At 50.7% G+C, this 17392-nt stretch overlaps 2 protein-coding genes across 3 annotated transcripts; one reads left to right on the top strand and one right to left on the bottom strand.

The window, feature by feature from the left end:
• Positions 1-159: 159 nt before the first annotated feature.
• On the bottom strand, positions 160-10903 carry zgc:113333 (beta-N-acetylhexosaminidase). Of its 2 annotated transcripts, none has more exons than XM_042341006.1 (14): positions 10837-10903; positions 9726-9853; positions 8003-8240; positions 6310-6419; positions 6043-6130; positions 5768-5932; positions 5190-5373; positions 4690-4761; positions 4342-4546; positions 3642-3724; positions 3483-3561; positions 2007-2108; positions 1116-1205; positions 160-689 (listed from the first exon to the last, which is right to left on the bottom strand). In XM_042341006.1, the coding sequence occupies exons 2-14, from the start codon at positions 9812-9814 to the stop codon at positions 506-508; spliced, it is 1689 nt and encodes a 562-aa protein (XP_042196940.1). In that variant the 5' UTR covers positions 9815-9853; positions 10837-10903; the 3' UTR covers positions 160-505. The 2 variants fall into 2 exon arrangements, with proteins under 2 accessions (XP_042196940.1, XP_007891722.1); XM_007893531.2 differs by lacking the exon at positions 10837-10903 and adding an exon at positions 10044-10134.
• Positions 10904-11255: 352 nt separating this feature from the next.
• Positions 11256-16750, top strand: mlst8 (MTOR associated protein, LST8 homolog (S. cerevisiae)). The gene is made up of 8 exons (XM_007893527.2): positions 11256-11451; positions 12524-12575; positions 12863-13025; positions 13504-13579; positions 14891-15043; positions 15236-15360; positions 16149-16312; positions 16523-16750. Exons 1-8 carry the CDS (start codon positions 11323-11325, stop codon positions 16639-16641), a joined length of 981 nt encoding a protein of 326 aa, XP_007891718.1. The 5' UTR covers positions 11256-11322; the 3' UTR covers positions 16642-16750.
• The last annotated feature ends 642 nt before the right edge of the window (positions 16751-17392 follow it).

Below are 17392 nucleotides of genomic sequence, written 5' to 3'. Positions count from 1 at the left end.
CCTGACACACTGCTGCTCACACCCACACAGTGACCCTGACACACTGCTGCTCACACCCACACAGTGACCCTGACACACTGCTGCTCACACCCACACAGTGACCCTGACACACTGCTGCTCACACCCACACAGTGACCCTGACACACTGCTGCTCACACCCACACAGTGACCCTGACACACTGCTGCTCACACCCACACAGCCCCAAGTCACAAACGCTGATTATCTTTAACATAAAAAAGGGAATAAATCCTTGTTCAGATCTGTGTTTGCAGAGATTATCAGATTTCGCCAATGGGCAGTGAGGGCAGTGAGACCACGGTTTAACCATTTGAATTGGAACCACAATTAGGAACAGAAACTCGAGACAGGAAATTGAGAGAAAGAGAATGTCTGTCCGACCCATCACCAAATTACACGCAAATTGCTTGTTCAATCCTGATCATTCAGCTCCACTCCAGAAATACTAATTCCCTGAGATTTGTGCTCTCACAGCTCCACTCACTGCTATTTGTGCTTGGGCTTAGCTTGGAGCTGCACGATCTTCTTGTAGTCCTCCACAAACACTCGTAGCGCATCCATATACAGGTTCACATTCTCCTCCATCCACTCCTCCACTGTGTCAGGGAAGTAAATGTTTTCCATTTGTAAGCGCAGTTTTGCCAGGTATTCTTCCCACTTCTGGTGAACCCTGGAGAGGCAATGTTTATAATAATAATCCTTACATTTGATATACAACAAAAAACTTGCATTTATAAAGCACCCGTCTCGTGGGGAGCATCTCATACCTTATATTATCTAACCTCCTCCCACCTCTGCACATGATAAGATTGTAAACACTGGTGGTCCACCGAACATTCACACCAGTTTAGATCAGTCAGTGTTACACCAATATTTTGTTTCCCGCAACGATATTTACGGCGTGGCCATCAATCAAGAAATATTCAATCAAAAAAAATGTATTTGGTTGGCTGCCCAAAAAGGTAAATAATAATAATAATGCTTGCATTTGATTTGGCGCCTTATCACATCTTCAAGACGTCTCAAAGTGCTTACTGTAGTGACTGTTTTGGGGGAAATCGCCTTCAATTTCTCGAACAGATTGTGACCCACTTACTTCAATACTTTATTTCCAAATCGCTCCAGGTTTCGTGGGTTTGCAAAGTGGTATTTCCTGTGATAGTTAGTGAACCAGCCTTTGATATCACTGGAGAAAACACATTCAAAGCATCAGGGAAAAAAAAACTTTGTTTACACCAATTCAGCAACTGTTGGTTGCCTAAAATTCTGCTCTATTTTATACCAGAGCAATTAATAAGTCTGAGAACAAGTCTGGCTTGTCATTTTCAGTCACTAATCACCTCAAACTGTAAATGGAAACAGACCAAGGCACATCTGGGTGAGAATTCCAAACTTTTGATTTTACTTTATCAATGTGAAATAACTAAATGTTTCCAACAAACTGTCAAGTGTGTTAAGCATGTGATTGGTTTCCTGGTGAGCCCGTTCTGAGCTGTCACTTTTAAATTGCTGAGCGAGGTTAGGCTGCTCACCCCCATTACCCCAATTACACCCAAACGTCCCACTTTGTGCACAAGGGTTGTCCCCGCAGACCAGCCCCTTCCCCCCCAAACTCTCTAGACCCCAAATTGTCACAGGACGATGTGGACCTGAACCATGACTTCACCATCACCTGAGCAGGTCAAGTTGACTGGATGGCCTCGCTGACAGGGGAAACTCAGCCTGAGCCTCGTGACCAGGGGCTCAAGTGATTCCAGTGTCTCCCCTTCCTCTGTGTGACAGCAGATCCTGCAACAGAGGGCTGAGAGCAGAGCTGCAGCCAGGAGCTCATCCTCCCATAAGAACCTTTAAATTATGGGTGCGATTCAATTGTGCCAGTGTATTACAAGTGAATTTCAACAAGAAAACGTTTCTGTCAGGTGCGAGCCCGAGAGGAGGGGAAACAATTGACAAAAAAGTTTGTGTAGTTTGCGTGTGACTGACTAACCTGTTGTCCTGTAGAACATTGGTTATTTCAGATTTTAGATTGTCATGAATATGACAAACCATTTCGTAAATTTCAGCTCCTGCAAACGACCCGGTTCCTTCGCTGCCGAGGGTGAAAAGGCAAAGTTAGCACCAGGTACAGTAATTCACACCTGGCTCCAAACAAAGTAATCCAACTACAACAACACAATCACCCCCACCACACACACACACGCACCCCCACCACACACACACACGTGCACTCCCACCACACACACACACGTGCACTCCCACCACACACACACACGTGCACCCCCACCACACACACGCACGCGCATACCACCACATGCATCCCACCACACAACAACAACAACAACAAAATTACATTTGTAAAGAGCCTTTCACATCGGGAGGACATCCCAAGGCTCTGGACAGACAGTTACGGACCCGAGCTGGGGGTCCGGGTAGGGGATGGTGGAGGGCAGGGGTGGGGGGGGGGAAGTAGGGAGGTCAAAAGCACGGTCGAAGAGGAGGGTCTTGATGTGGATCTTGAAGGTGGCGAGGGAGGGGTCGATACGGAGGGACCATGGGATGGAGTTCCAGAGGGTGGGTGCAGAGTGGCGGAAGGTCCGCCCGCCGATAGTGGGCGAGCAAGGCGGGGGAACATTACACAGGCCGGAGCCCACTGAGCGGAGGGAGCGAATAGGATGGTGGGGGTTAGGAAGTTGGAGAGGTGGGGGGGAGCAAGACCATGGAGGGCTTTGAAGGTGAGGACCAGAATCTTGAACTGTATCCTCTGTGTGATGGGAAGCCGGTGAAGTTGGGCAAAGATGGGGTCATAGGGTCACGGAGCCTAGTGCGGGAGAGGACACGGGCTGCAGAGTTCTGATGATCTGCAGTCTGTGGAGGGAGGAGTGGGGAGGCCGACAAGCAGTGAGTTTGCATAGTCGAGCCTCGATGTAATGAAGGTGTGTGTAAGGCATTCGGTGGCCTGCGGTGTGAGACAGTGTCGGGGCCAGGCGACGTTGCGGAGCTGGGGGAAGGCAGAGCGGGTCATGGCACGGATGTCGGGTAGAAAGACTAGTTGAGGGTCAAACAAGATCCCAAGGTTCCGGATGGCTTAGCAAGGTGGAGTGTGCCACCATGGATGGTGATGCTCTCAGTGCCTGAGGTGAGGAGGCACTGACGGGAGCCAATCAGGAGAGCCTCAATCTTGTTGACGTTCAACTGAAGAAAGTTAGCTCTCATCCAGGACTTGATGTCTGACAGACATTCTGTCAGCACAGCAGTGGTCCTGGAGTCAAGGGTGGAGGCAGAGAGGTAGAGTTGGGTGTCATCTGCATACATGTGGAAGTTGCCCCCATGTCTGCGGATGATGTCACCAAGAGGGAGCATATAGATATTGAAGAGGAGGGGACCCAGGACAGAGCCCTGAGGAACATCGCACAAGCCCCTCTCCCTCCCACAACAGTAAATAGCAAAGCTGAGAATAACAAACCTGACATTTTTTTCCAGGTCAATATCCTTAAATCCTAGAGTTTGCAGTGATGTGGTTTTGGCCTCAGTGCTGAAGGAGCCTAAGGGTCCAAGTACACAGGTATGAGAGACACAGAACATCCAACAAACAAGTAAGTAAGAGAGCAAGAGTGGTACTCACCATATCGCACGGTCTGGGCACAAATCACCAGTGATGGGATTGCCACGGGCAGCAACTCACACAGTGCAGAGTAATGATCGTACCTGGAAACCACAGCAATCAGTTACCAGCCACGTAGTCTATCCACCCCTCATACCTAGTAACTAGTCTATCTACCTAACTATAACCTCTCATACCTGGTAACCACAATAATCTAAATATAACTTCTAATATAATGACAGATTGCATTTATATCGCGCCTTTCAAGTTGGGATGTCCCAAGGAGCTGGACAGTGAAGGGTTTGCACCTCAGCTGGGGGTTGGAATCAAGTGGGCAGGGAGGAATTGAAACAGGCCTTGAAGAAGGACTGGGAAGGGGCAAAGTGGAGGGACTCTGGGATGGAGTCCCAGAGGGTGAGGGGCAGAAACACTGTAGGCACAACCGCCAATGGTGAGGTGGGCTGGGTGGGGGATGTGGAGCAGGCCAGTGCCCGCCGAGCAGAGGGAGTGAGGCTCTCAGCGGCCTGAGGGGAGGTATTGATGAAGGTGGGCAAAGTTGCAAAGGTGGAGGAAGGCAGAAGCAGGTACCAACAAGCTGCTGCTTTTGGGGGGGGGGGGGGTGGGAGAAAGGGGTTAACGCAGATGTATTAAAGCGACGTGCACCATATCACAGAAACATATTAAATATTAATGAAACGAGCAAACAGCAGGCATATCTGACCTTTGCCAGCCAGTTAATGCCAGTCCCTGGAAGTGGAGTGACGGAAACTTGGGCAGAGATTTAATGACCTTCAGCCATTGGAGCTGGTTCTGCAGATGCAGGTTAATGGGGGTCCGGTCCTGAGCTGCCCCCGAGGCTCCTTTGAAGGCGCTGGCGAACCAGACATTGCGGAATCCGCTCTCCAAGTACTTGCTGAGAATCTCCTCTGACGTGAAGATTGAAGATTTATTGTAAAACTTAAAAATTAGTTTATTCAAATTATTTCTTTTTACCAGTTGCAAATATTTCTCAGACACGCAACGATATTAATAATGGAGAAAATTGAGACTCAGTGTTTCTGTTTCTTACCGACGGAATCAGTACTGAACTGAGCAGCGTAAAACCAGACCATGGGAGCCACGTACTGAGCGATCCCCGTCTCTGTGGAAAATACAGTGAGAACCTTTAACTAACAACAATTTACATTGTGCTTTTTCCATCAAGGGGAAGCTTCACACAGCTGACTCTGAGCCAGGTGGGGTGGGTGGAGACGGTGACCAAAAGCACGGTCTTAAGGTGGGCTTCAAAGACAAGACGGAGAAACTCCAGGATAGAGTTGTAGAGAGTGGTGACAGAAAGCTCACCTGCCGATGGTCAGGCAGGGGATGTGAAGCAGGTGTTAGCGGAATGAGGGGAGCGACCAGAGCAGTAGGAGATGTGAGATGGGGGAGGAGGACCTGTAATTCAATCCCCTGGTGGATTGAGAGCCAGTGTAGATGGGTGGACAGAGCAGGGCTGGTGGGGTGGGACTGGCGGGCGGGGTGGGGCGCCAACTCAGTTGGCAGCAGCCACCGGACTCGATCACGTACGCTGGATCGTCTCTTTGCTAATTTTCCGCATCATGTCGTCCCACATGATGACCTCAATCCCCGGGTACTTGGTGGTCAGGTAGCTGCTGACCGCCATCACATGGTCCAGGAAGAGCTTCCCCCGATCCTCTTCATGCTCGCTCAGCCACTGCTTTGTCTCAACTCCTTCCCCCAGATAATAAACCTGTCAACGTAAACAGAAGAGACACTCTTTACCACATCGCTCGCTGAGCATCCTCCACCACCACCACATCATGTATATAACTACATAACACAGCCTTCACACAGCATTGCACTCGGAGCCCTGAATATACAATATTCAGCAAGTGGGCATTAAACATTACACCCTCTGCCCTCCCCTGGTTGGGGGGAGGAGGGAGAGGGGGGCAGCCCTCTATGTCCTGCAGCACCGCACGGGGGCCCCTCACATCTCTAACAACAGTAAATACAGGAATCTCCCCATGGCAACACAATACCATAAATTACTGAATTGAGGACCATAATACCATGAAGGAGCTGTCACTCCCACAACTAAAGCTCTGTAGTTATTGCCTCAGCTCCGCCCTGCAAACACGAACCTCGTCCGCACCAATGTGGATCCGAGAACAGGCGGGATGCTTATCCAGGACCTGACTGATCATTTCCTTCACCAGCTTCAGGGAGTCAGGCAGATGCGGGTTCAGGCTGTTGGGATAATTCTCCACCTCCCGTAGAGTCAGATATTTGTCGTGTTTCAGCACAAACTGGAGGAAAAACACACATCACTCAACACCGAGAGACGTACGGCAGTGGCGCACGGCACGGTGACGGGAGGAGAGATAAACCCTGAGGGATAAACAGCCACTGAGCTCACTTCCATATGTCCAAATGTCTGAACCAGAGGAATAATCTCCAGCTGGTTTCTGTCCGCCAAGTCCTGGATTTTTTCAATATCAGCAGAACTGCAGAGAAAACACCACAGAATTATTGCTTATAAAGAACAGCACCGTATCACAGTGTTCTCCCTCTCTCGCTGATTTTCCTCTCACTCATGTGACCAATCTTGATGTGTGTGCAGTGACATGTTGGAAGATAATGGCGTCCCCAATCTCCCTGTATATAAATCGAATCCTGATCTTACCTGTAAGCATACGTGGATTTAAGGACTTCAAGATCACCCTCAAAAGGAAACATGTCTTCGTATTCCATCAGAACACCATGGACACCAAGTGTGTGCAGGAGGGAAAATATCTGAAAAATATTACACCCAAACTGCATTTCATTTCATAGAATTATGGAATTATACAGCACCGAAGGAAGCCATTCTGCCCATTGTATCCGTGCCAGCTTTTTGAAGGAGCTGTCCAAATTAGTCCCACTCCCCCGCCCTCTCCCCATAGCCTTGCAAACTTGTCCTCCCCAAATATCTTTCAACTCTCTTGAAAGTTGTTATCGAATCGGCTTCCACCACCCTTTCAGATCCAAACAACTCGCTGTGTGAAAACATTTCTCCTACCTCCTTTCTGTTTCTTTTAACATCTATTTTAACTCAATGCCCTCGGGTTATCGACACACCCGCCAGTGGAAATAGTTTCTCTTTGCTATGTTTTTTTAAAAAAACCAGCTTTACCTACCTGTCCTGACACCTTCAAAGATTTTCTCAGGTGGAGCCCCAGGTCTCTTATGCCCTTTAAGATTGTACCATCAGCTTACATTCCCTCTCCTCATCTTCTTCCCAAAAATGCATAATTTCGCAGTTTTATCCGCCATGTGGCTATCCATTTTATCAGTCTGTCTATGTCCTCTTGCAGTCTGCAACTGTCCATCTCATGTTTACTACTTTTCCTAGCTTAGTATCATCTGCAAACTTGGAAATTGTATTCTCTATACCCAATTCCCAGTCATTTATATAGATCAAAAACAGCAGTGGTCCCAATATTGATCCCTGGGAGACACCACTGCACACTTCCCTCCAGTCAGAAAAATACCACCACTCTCTGCTTTCTGTCTCCCAGCCAGTTCTGTATCCATGCTGCCACTGTCCCTTTAATACCATGGGCTTCAATTTTTTCTATTAACATGTCTATTATGTGGCACTTTATCAAACGCCTTTTGAAATTCCATATAAACTACATCAACGGCACTACGTTCATCCACCCTCTCCGTCACTTCATTAAAAAACTCTACCAGGTTTGTTAGACATGATTTGCCTTTAACAAACCCAGGTTGGCTGTCCTTTATTAACCCATATTTTTCAAAGTGAAAATTATTTTGTCCCGGATTATAGTCTCTAGAAGTTTCCCCATCAGGCTGCCTGTAATTCCCAGGTTTATCCTTCTCCCCTTTTTGTTCAGAGGAGTAACATTTGCAAACCTCCAGTCCTCTGGGCACCTCCCGGCATCCATGGAAAATTGAAAAATTGTGGCTAGAGCCAATGTTCCAGGAACCTAAAGTCCTCCTTTCTGCACCATTTCTCAAGCCACATATTAACGGGTTTTATCCAGCTGTTCTTATACTCGCTTGCACACTGGGAGTAATCCAGCGATCACCACCATTGAGATCCAGCTCTTTAGTTTACTCCTAGCTTCTGAAACTCTCCCTGTAGGATCTCAGCCCTTTTTTTCCCTATGTCATTGCTCCCAACATGGATTACGACTTCTGAAAGGTCCCCTTCCGCCCATAGAATGTTTTGTACCTGTTCCGTGAAGTCTTCAACCTTCACACCAGGAAGGCAACATACCATTTAACACCACTTACCAGCATCTCTCTGTACCCCCTCCCTCAGGGTGCTCACTCACTGACATCTCTGAGCCCCTCACCCAGTATACCCTCACCTGCTCCAGATATAAGAGTTTTGGAGCAGCTCCTTTAAGGTCCAAGTGCACAATTTTCATCCCTGCGGCTCCGTACTGTTTGGGCTGTCGTCTATTTTCTTTGTTGATAGTCTGTTCTGTTGTGGTTCTGTGCCGAGCCTCCCCCGTGATTTCCCTGCTCTCCAGTGTTGCCTTGGCCCTTGGGTCTTTTGCCTTTTTCCAAAAATCTATGTGGCTTGGGTCATCCACTGGCTTTGATCTTAAACACAGATTAAAATATTTATCTTCAATCAGCTCAGTAAATATACTCGATTGGCTTGCGCCAGTGCCTCTGCACCTCAGGCACCGGCAGCATCAGCATCACCGAACCAATCAGGAACCTAGGCGTCTTGTTCAACCTTTAACTGTCCTTTCTTCCCCCACATCTGTGCCATGACCCGCTCTGCCTTCTCCCACCTCCGCAACAATGCTCTACTCCGCCACTGTCTCACCCCTCAGGCCGCCAAAACCCTCATATGTCTTCACTATAACCAGGCTCAACTATGCCAATGCCCTGCTTGTCGGCCTTCCCAACTATTCCCTTCACAAGCTGCAGGTCATCTAGAACTCTGCAGCTTGTGTTCTCTCCCGCACGAGGCTCCGTGATGCATCGCACCCATCCTCACCTGGCTCCACTGGCTGCCCATTCCTCAGAGGATAGAATTCAAAGTTCTCGTCCTCACCTTCAAGGCTCTCCATGGCCTTGCCCCCTCCTACCTCTCCAACCTGCTAACCCTGTGGAGTCCTATATCTCAGTGGTTAGAGCACTAGCCCCACAAGTGAAAGACCTGGGTTTGATTCCTGGCAGGTAAAACCTTGGGCAAGTTTCCTTACTTCACCCGCCTGATAATAATCCCTCAAGAAAAAAAATAATAGTTTGGTCACTCAATCCACGACTGCTTGTGGGGACACTGTTGTGTGCAATTGGCTGCCGTGTTTCATCCACAAATATACAGTCAATTCACTTAACAGTATATTCTGTGAAGCGTTTTGAGACGTGCCGAAGACGTGATAAGGCAATATATCAAATGCAAGGATTATTGTTTATTTTATTATAACCCCTTATCAAACTGTCCACTCCCTCCACTCGGCAGGCTCCAGCCTGTCCCATGTCCCCTGCCCAGCCTGCCCCACCATCAGTGGTCGGGTCTTCAGCCTCTCTGCCCCAACCCTCAGGAACTCCATCCCACATTCCCTGGCTTCACTCCCTCCCTTGCCTCCTTCAAGGCATGTGCCAAGACGCCCTCTCCAACCGTGCCTTCAGCCACCCTCCCTGATCCCAACCCACTTTAACAATGTAATTTTGCATTTTTCGTCTTGTACTCAACGCAGAAACCCCAACGCTGGCAATCGGGCTATACTGCTGCAGCTCTGCACTGGTTATTCAGCTGAAAGCTTTTCACAATAACAACAGCTGCAGATTGCAGGTTGCAGAGCCCCATCAAACGGAATAACAATCCTCGCGTTTTTAGCGGTACCGCTTCGTTGAGACATCTTAAAGCGCTTCACAGAATACGCTATAAAGCGGATTGACAGTGCGGTTTGTGGATGAAATAGCAAAGGAGCAATCCTGCCCTCTCTTAAGCCTGTGGTTCAGATGCTATCGTGTGGTGCTCTGTGAGCTGCACCCCGCAACCTGCCCCATCTCGCGCATCACTGCGGCACAAACACCCCGCAACGCCTCCCGCACGGAGAAGCCACTTACTCTGATGGGTACAGGAGGCTGGCGCCCACCAACAGGGCGATCAGCAGCACCAGCAGGCGCAGGACCTGGAGATACGGTCTCCGCACCATAGCTCTCGCACTCCCCACCGGGAACGATGTCACTCACTCCTGAGAAAAGTGACAGCGAAGTCAGCGGCTTTCACAGTAAAGAGCAGACGTCCGGGAACGCTCAGCAGGTCAGGCGGCACCTGTGCAGCTGTTACACCGGGGCAGGAGGGCTGCCATGTGGCGGGTTTATGGGCTGACTTGCCGGTTGCCAGTGAAACTATTTAACGTGCCAGTTTTTCAGTGACCGTACCGAGATGAACGTGTGATTGCGCGCACTGCCTTTACCACGGTGGCCGCCCCCGTCACGGTTTTACCAAGATGGCCACTGGCTCCCTCCTGCCTCGCCATGCATTGCTCGCTCTGCCTTTACCAAGATGGCTACTGGCTCCCCCCCCCTCCCCGCCATGCATTGCTCGCTCTGCCTTTACCAAGATGGCCACTGCCCCCCACCTCCCCGCCATGATTGGTCACTCTGCCTTTACCAAGATGGCCACTGGCTTCCGCCCCCCTCCCCGCCATGATTGCTCACTCTGCCTTTACCAAGATGGCCGCACTCTCCCTTCGATATATTGCGGACGATGGCTTTACCAAGATGGCGCCAGCGGAGCCTTGCAGGGCGCCGGTGGTCGGTTTTTTTTCCGTGGCGGAGGTGACGGCCGGTCACCAGCAACTCACAGCGTCCAGTGTAGGTGAGCGCGGCAGCCATTAGCGCACAACAAGGAGGCACCGCTCGCCGGCCCTGAGCGTCAGAACCCCGCCTCCCGCCGGTACAATCCCCGCTCGCCCCCCACCCAGGCCCGGGCCCCTCGCTCCCCCCCCCCCCCGGGTCCCTCGCCCCCCGGGTCCCTCGCTCCCCACCCCGGACCCCTCGCTCCCCCCCGTCCCGGGCCCCTCGCCCCCCCCCGTCCCGGGTCCCTCGCCCCACCCCCGTTCCGGGCCCCTCGCCCCCCCGTCCCGGGCCCCTCGCTCCCCCCCCCCCCCCTCCGGGCCCTTAGCTCCCCCCCGCCCCTCGCTACCCGGGGCCGCGCAGCCACTGCACTGACCTCGGCCATTTGTGTGTCCGCGGCGGAGCTACTGCCGGGCAACGCCCTGGGCGGCCCTGGGGGTGGGCATCAGCAACCTGTAAACACGGTGGCTTCACAGGGGAGAGGGGGAAGTGGGGGAGGAGTTGTGTGGGGGCAGAAGAGGAGGTGGGGAGGGAGAAGGGGTGATGTGGGGGGAGACCCGTGGGGGGCGGTGGGTGGGGGAAGGGGCTGTGTGGGGGGGGAGAAGGGGAGGGGAAGAAGGAATGTTGCGGGGGGGGAGAACCGTGAGGGGGGAGAAGGGGAGGTGGGGGGGACCCGAGGGGTTGTCGGGTTCTCAAATGCCCGGGTTGATGACCTGGAGCCGCCACTCTCACTGATGATTTAATGTTGCAGGCGTGAGCGAGCGTGAGCAGCCGTGAGCGAGCGTGAGCAGCCGTGAGCGAGCGTGAGCAGCCGTGAGCGAGCGTGAGCAGCCGTGAGCGAGCGTGAGCAGGCACCTCCGACATGAACGTGAACCAAGGCACCGTCGGCAGTGACCCGGTCATCCTGGCCACAGCCGGGTACGATCACACCGTGCGCTTCTGGCAGGCTCACAGCGGCATCTGCACCCGCACCGTGCAGCACCAGGACTCCGTATCCTCGGCAGCAAATGCCCGCACACACACGCCCGTACACAAATACGTGCCTACACACACACACACACACAGGCCGGTGTGCCCGCGCACACGCGCCTGCACACACACAGGCCAGTGCACCCGTGCGCCCACTTGAACACAGGCACATCTGTGCTTGTGCATAATAATAATAATCTATTGAATGCAGGCGTATGTGGCAGTATAAAACAAACAGTTCCTATAATTATTAGTGTATCTGGGACTGTTAAGATTATTCAATATGATTTGATAAAATACCCGGGGAGCAAAATATCAACTTCCTGCAGAAAGTAGCTATTCTCGGAAGCTCAGATTTACTGAGCAACATAACATCCATTCATATGTGGCAGTGTATTGGTCTGGCTGACCACACACAGGCTGCTTAGAAACTTCCTCGATCAATTGATGTAAACTGTAGTAACATAATAATAATAACAGAATCATAGAATATTACAGCACAGAAGGAGGCCATTCTGTGGGGCAAAATGTTGGGCAAGTTTCCTTTCTCCACACTCCTATGTTTATCTAGCAGTAAGTAGGAACCCGATTGTTAGTCAATTACTGGATTGCTTTTCCAGGGGTAATAATTCCTTCAAAAATTTGGTCACTGTTTGTGGGATACAATTGGCTGTCGCGTTTCACCCATAAAAAATATATAGTCGATTCACTTTCTGTTATATCCCTTGAAGTGCTTTGAGACGTCTCGAAGATCTGATAAGACACTATATCAAATGCAACGATTATTATTACTCGGCCCATCGTGCCTGTGCCGGCTGTTTGGAAGAGCTACCCAATCAGTCCTACTTTTTCGCCATATCATTGCAAATTTTTCCTTTTCGAGTTCCTATCTAATTCCCTTTCGACAGTTGTTACTGAATCTGTTTCCAGCCTTTGAAGCAGTGCATTCCAGACTGTGACAACTCTATATAAAAAAAAACTGAATTTTGAAACCTAGCATCATCATAGTAATAAACTCTCAGGGGAGAGGGGCAGTGTGTGAGTTACAGTGAATATTGAGGATCAGTCAAACATTTTCTTAACCAAGTGACCAGCAAGTGAACTCACTGGAAATCACCCCAGATCGTAGTATGATCGCAGCTGCAGGTGAGCACAAGGTCTCAAGGTACAATCACCCCAGTGTGTGATACAGCCATTATTTCTGTCTATACCCAGGGGGGGTATGTGGTGTTTGAGAGTGTGTGTGTGGGGGGGAGCTATGTGTGTGTGATGGGGTGGGGGTGTATGTGGTGGTTAAGAGTGTGTGCGTTTTGGAGGGGTGGTTTGTATGTGTATGGGGAGGTATTTGTGTATTGGGGGCTATGGGTACGGATGTGTGTGGGGGGAGGCTGATTGGCAGTGAGGGCAGCTTTGATGCTCCTCGTCTCTCACAGGGTATCAGCATATCCGAATGTATGACCTGAATTCCAATAACCCGAATCCCGTCATTAACTATGACGGAGTCAGTAAGAACATCACCTCAGTCGGGTTTCACGAGGACGGGCGGTGGATGTACACCGGCGGCGAGGATTGCATGGCAAGGATCTGGGACCTGAGGTATTTGATGGGAGAAGAGTACACACAGGGCGATTAGGATGTGGATTCACCAAGTGGGAATTTGATAAACAATTAGAGTAGAGAGCTCCAGTGGGAGAGTGAGCACCAACACAGAAACAACAACAAGATTACATTTGTATAGCGCCTTTCACGTCAGGAGGACGTCCCATGGCGCTGCTGGGAAGAGAGCAGGGAATGAGATTAAGAGTAAAGAGCTCCAGTGGGGGAGTGAGCACCAGCACAGACATGATGGGGAGAGAGCAGGGAAGGGGTGCTAGAGAGCTCCAGGGGGGAACGAACACCAGCACAGACACGATGGGAAGAAAGCTCCAGTGGAGGAGCGAGCACCAGCACAGACATGATGGGGAGAGAGCAGAGATTGGGATTAAAAGACCTCCAATAGCTTAAAAAACTCGTTCTAGAATTAAAATGCTACCTCTATCTCTGGGCTGTAGTGACTCTCTCTCTCTCTCAATAGGTCACGTAATTTGCAGTGCCAGAGAATCTTCCAAGTCAATGCTCCCATCAACTGTGTTTGTTTGCATCCGAACCAGGTAGAGTACAATACCCGGGCCTGACTGCCACATGTCACTTCCTCCTCAATCTTGGTCCCTTGGTCACCGTGGTGCTGTCCCTGCAGCCAGGCCAGCATGTCTCCTCGTGCAGGCTGACCTCCGGCATGGCTAGGGAGAGCTGCACTGTTGGCAGTGATGTCCTCTGAATGAGATGCTGAACTGACATTTCTTCTACCTGGTCATGTGGATGTAAAGATCCCATGGCATTATTGTTCCAGTGTCCTGGCCGAGGAACAGGAAGAGGCCATACAACCCTTCAAGCCTGAGATTGTGGCTGATTGATTTACTTACCTTATCCTGTAGAGTCCTGTAGCCCAGTGGTTAGAGCACTCACCTCGTAAGTGAAAGACCTGAGTTTGATTCCTGGGCAGGGCGAAACTTTGGGCAAGTTTCCCCTCAGCACGCACACGCCTCTGTTTACCAACAGTAACAACAACAACAAGATTCCACTTATAGAGCGTCTTTCACGTCAGGAGGACGTCCCAAGGCGCTGCACAGTTGGGTCATGACCCGAGCAGGGGGGAAATGGTCAGGGTGAGGAGAGGGAAGGGAGGAGAGAGGAGGGGAAATGGTCAGGGTGAGGGGAGGAAGGGAGGGAGCGAGGAGGAGGAAGAGAGTCGAGAGGGGAGCTGAAGGCACGGTCAAAGAGAAAGGTTTTGAGACCGGCCTTGAAGGAGGAAAGGGAGGAAGCAAGGCGAAGGCACTGGGGGATGGAGTTCCAGAGCCTGGGGGCTGAGAGGCTGAAGGCCCGACCACCGATAGTAGGCGGTTGGGGCGGGGACGTGGAGCAGACCGGAGCCAGAGGAACGGAGGGTACGGGCAGGTAGGTAGGGGGATAGTAGGTTGGAGAGGTAGGAGGGAGCAAGGCCGTGAATGGCCTTGTAGGTGAGGATGAGGATCTTGAAATCAAAGTAGGAACCTGGTTGATAGTCGATTGGCGGATCGCTTTTCCGGGGATAATACTTAAAAAAAGTAATAATTTGTTCACTCAATCCACGACTGTTTGTGGGACGCTGCTGTGCGCAATTGGCTGCCGTATTTCGCCCACAAAATATAGTCTTTACAGTGTATCCGATGAAGCGCTTTGAGACATCTCGAAGACATGATAAGGTGCTATATCAAATGCAAGGATTATTATTATCTACATGCCACCAGATACCCTCACTAGACAAGTATTTACTCTTCTCTCTTCTCTGACTCACCACTAACAGGTTTTAGAGGAAGTGAATCTGAGTGAAAAAAATCTCTCACTCTCCCTCTCACACACACACACACTCTCTCTCTTGGCAGGCTGAGCTGATTGTAGGTGACCAGAGTGGAGCCATCCACATCTGGGACCTGAAAACAGACCACAATGAGCAGTTGATCCCTGAGCCGGATGTTTCTGTCAACGCTGTTCACATTGATCCTGATGCCAGCTACATGGCAGCAGTCAACAGCTCAGTGAGTAGCGTGGTGGGGGGCTGGGGTGAAGAGCGCTGAGGGTTTGAAGAAACAAAAGTAAAGGCTGGGAGGGAGTAACCTGCAGAAGAGCAACAGCTTTGCATTTGGGTTAAGTGGCGTCGCTCACATTTGCTCGCTCACACTTTTTCACACTCGCTCCTTCACACTTACTCACACACTCTCTCTTCTTAGGGGAATTGCTATGTGTGGAACCTGACAGGAGGTATTGGAGAGGAAGTGACACAGCTCATTCCTAAAACCAAGATCCCAGCCCACAAGCGCTACGCTCTGCGCTGCAAATTCAGCCCCGACTCCACGTACGTACGTTCGGTTGGAATGTTTAAAGAGGTATTGGGTGGTGTGTTAACAGGGTGACTCCTGGGCTGCATTACGTGCTGAAGTTCCTTTAAGGTTCAAATCAATAGCAAAACCATGATAAACTGAGTGAGACTGCAGCTGACATTGTTTTATGTAATATTTAAAGTAACTTGGTCATTGTGGGTGAAGCTCTATCCACTGTGGCTCGCGCTCTCGCCAGAGGCTTGTGGATTACAGCCCACCGCTCACAGTCTAGGCTGATGCTCCAGTGCCGCGCTGGCAGAGCACAGCTTGGTCGGAGGTGCTGAACTTCAGATGAAACGTTAAATCAAGGACTCATCTACCCGTTCAGGTGGACATTAAAGATCCAATGGCACTTCTCAAAGAGAGGGGGCTTTCCCCCTTATTGCAAAAGGGATTAAGGAATATGAGGATAAGGCAGGGTCAGGTTATAAGCTGGAGTTAGAAGATCATCCATGATTGAATGGCGGGGCAGGCTCGAAGGGCCGAATGGCCTACTCCTGCTCCGACATGTTATGTTCCCCGGGTCCTTTCTGACAATCCCCCACATATAGTCACTCATTCACGTCATGGCTGTTTGTGGGTCGTTGCTGTGTGAATATTGGCTGCTGTGCTTGCCCATTGTGAGGTGTGGCTTTTTAAGCTTAACTAGTTGTTCCTCCACACGGGGATCTTCCTTATCACAGAGGCTTTGAGCCGGTATCACACTTGTCCTGGTGTAGGAGCTGATGTTATACCCAGTCTTTGTCCTTTAACCCACCCCCAGGCTCCTGGCCACCTGTTCTGCTGATCAAACCTGCAAAATCTGGAGAACCTCAAACTTCTCCCTGATGACGGAGCTCAGCATCAAGAGCAACAACCCCGGGGAGACGTCGCGGGGCTGGATGTGGGACTGCGCCTTCTCGGGGGATTCCCAGTACATCGTCACAGGTTGGCTCCCTCTCTGGGCAGTAGTGGATCTCAACCAGGCTGTGGGATGGGGTTCTGCTGGCTCTGGATGGGGTGGTCTGCTGACTCTGGGGTGGGGAGAGATGCCTACTGTAGAGGCTGGGGTATCAGTTGGATGTATAAAATGTGTTCATTGTTTCCTGGCTCGAAAGCTGACGTTCCCCTCTCTCTCTCTCTCTCTCTGTGTCTCAGCTTCTTCTGATAACTTGGCCCGACTCTGGTGTGTGGAGACTGGAGAGATTAAGCGTGAATACAGTGGCCACCAGAAGGCAGTGGTGTGCTTGGCCTTCAATGACAGTGTGCTGGGCTGATGTTACCAGGAGACAGACATGGCTTTCCTGCCTACGTGTTTGTGAACTGATCCCCGTCAAGTCATTGGGCAACACTGAGGCAGAGTTGTAATAAATAGTGAATGTAGAATGACCTGGTGCTGCCTTCTCCCTCTCGCCTCTCGTGCCTGTGATGAGTCTGACAAGGTCAGTGGGCTCGTTACAGGTTTTTTCACTCCAAATTTGTTACAAAGGTCACACTTCCCTCACCCAATCCCCATGGGTGTGGGCACTGATGATAATAACCTTCACATTCCATGTCAGGAGGTGACCTCAGAGCCCTTCACAGGATATAAAGTGACTGTAAAGTGTCTGTTTCATAAGCAAACATGGCAGCCAATTTGTCTACAGAAATGTCCCACAAGTCATTAAGTGAATGTATGATTTTATTTGGGGAATTGTTAGCCAGGACACCGGGAGAAGGAACTCCCTTCTGTTTTGAATAGTGCAGCAGGGATTTTTAATGTTCACCTGAACAAGGACCTCGATTCAATGTCTCATCCAAAGGATGGCACTTGCAACAATACAGCCCCTCCACCTCCACCCCTAAAGCTGCACAGGAGTGTTGGCCTGGACTGTGAGTTCAAAATCCCCAAATGTCCCTTAACCCCCCCACCCCCCCAGGCTCCTGGCCACCTGTTCTCCCAACTCGGAGGCATCAGGACTACTGACTAAGCCTGACTGAGGGTTGGGGTGTGAGCCTAGCTGGGTCAGGCTGGGTGTGAGCCTGGCT

The sequence above is a fragment of the Callorhinchus milii genome, unplaced genomic scaffold (assembly GCF_018977255.1).
Source record: "Callorhinchus milii isolate IMCB2004 unplaced genomic scaffold, IMCB_Cmil_1.0 Scaffold16, whole genome shotgun sequence".
Classification (NCBI taxonomy): domain Eukaryota; kingdom Metazoa; phylum Chordata; class Chondrichthyes; order Chimaeriformes; family Callorhinchidae; genus Callorhinchus; species Callorhinchus milii.
Note: the sequence above shows the minus strand (reverse complement) of the source record. Positions and strands in the feature narration are given on the sequence as shown.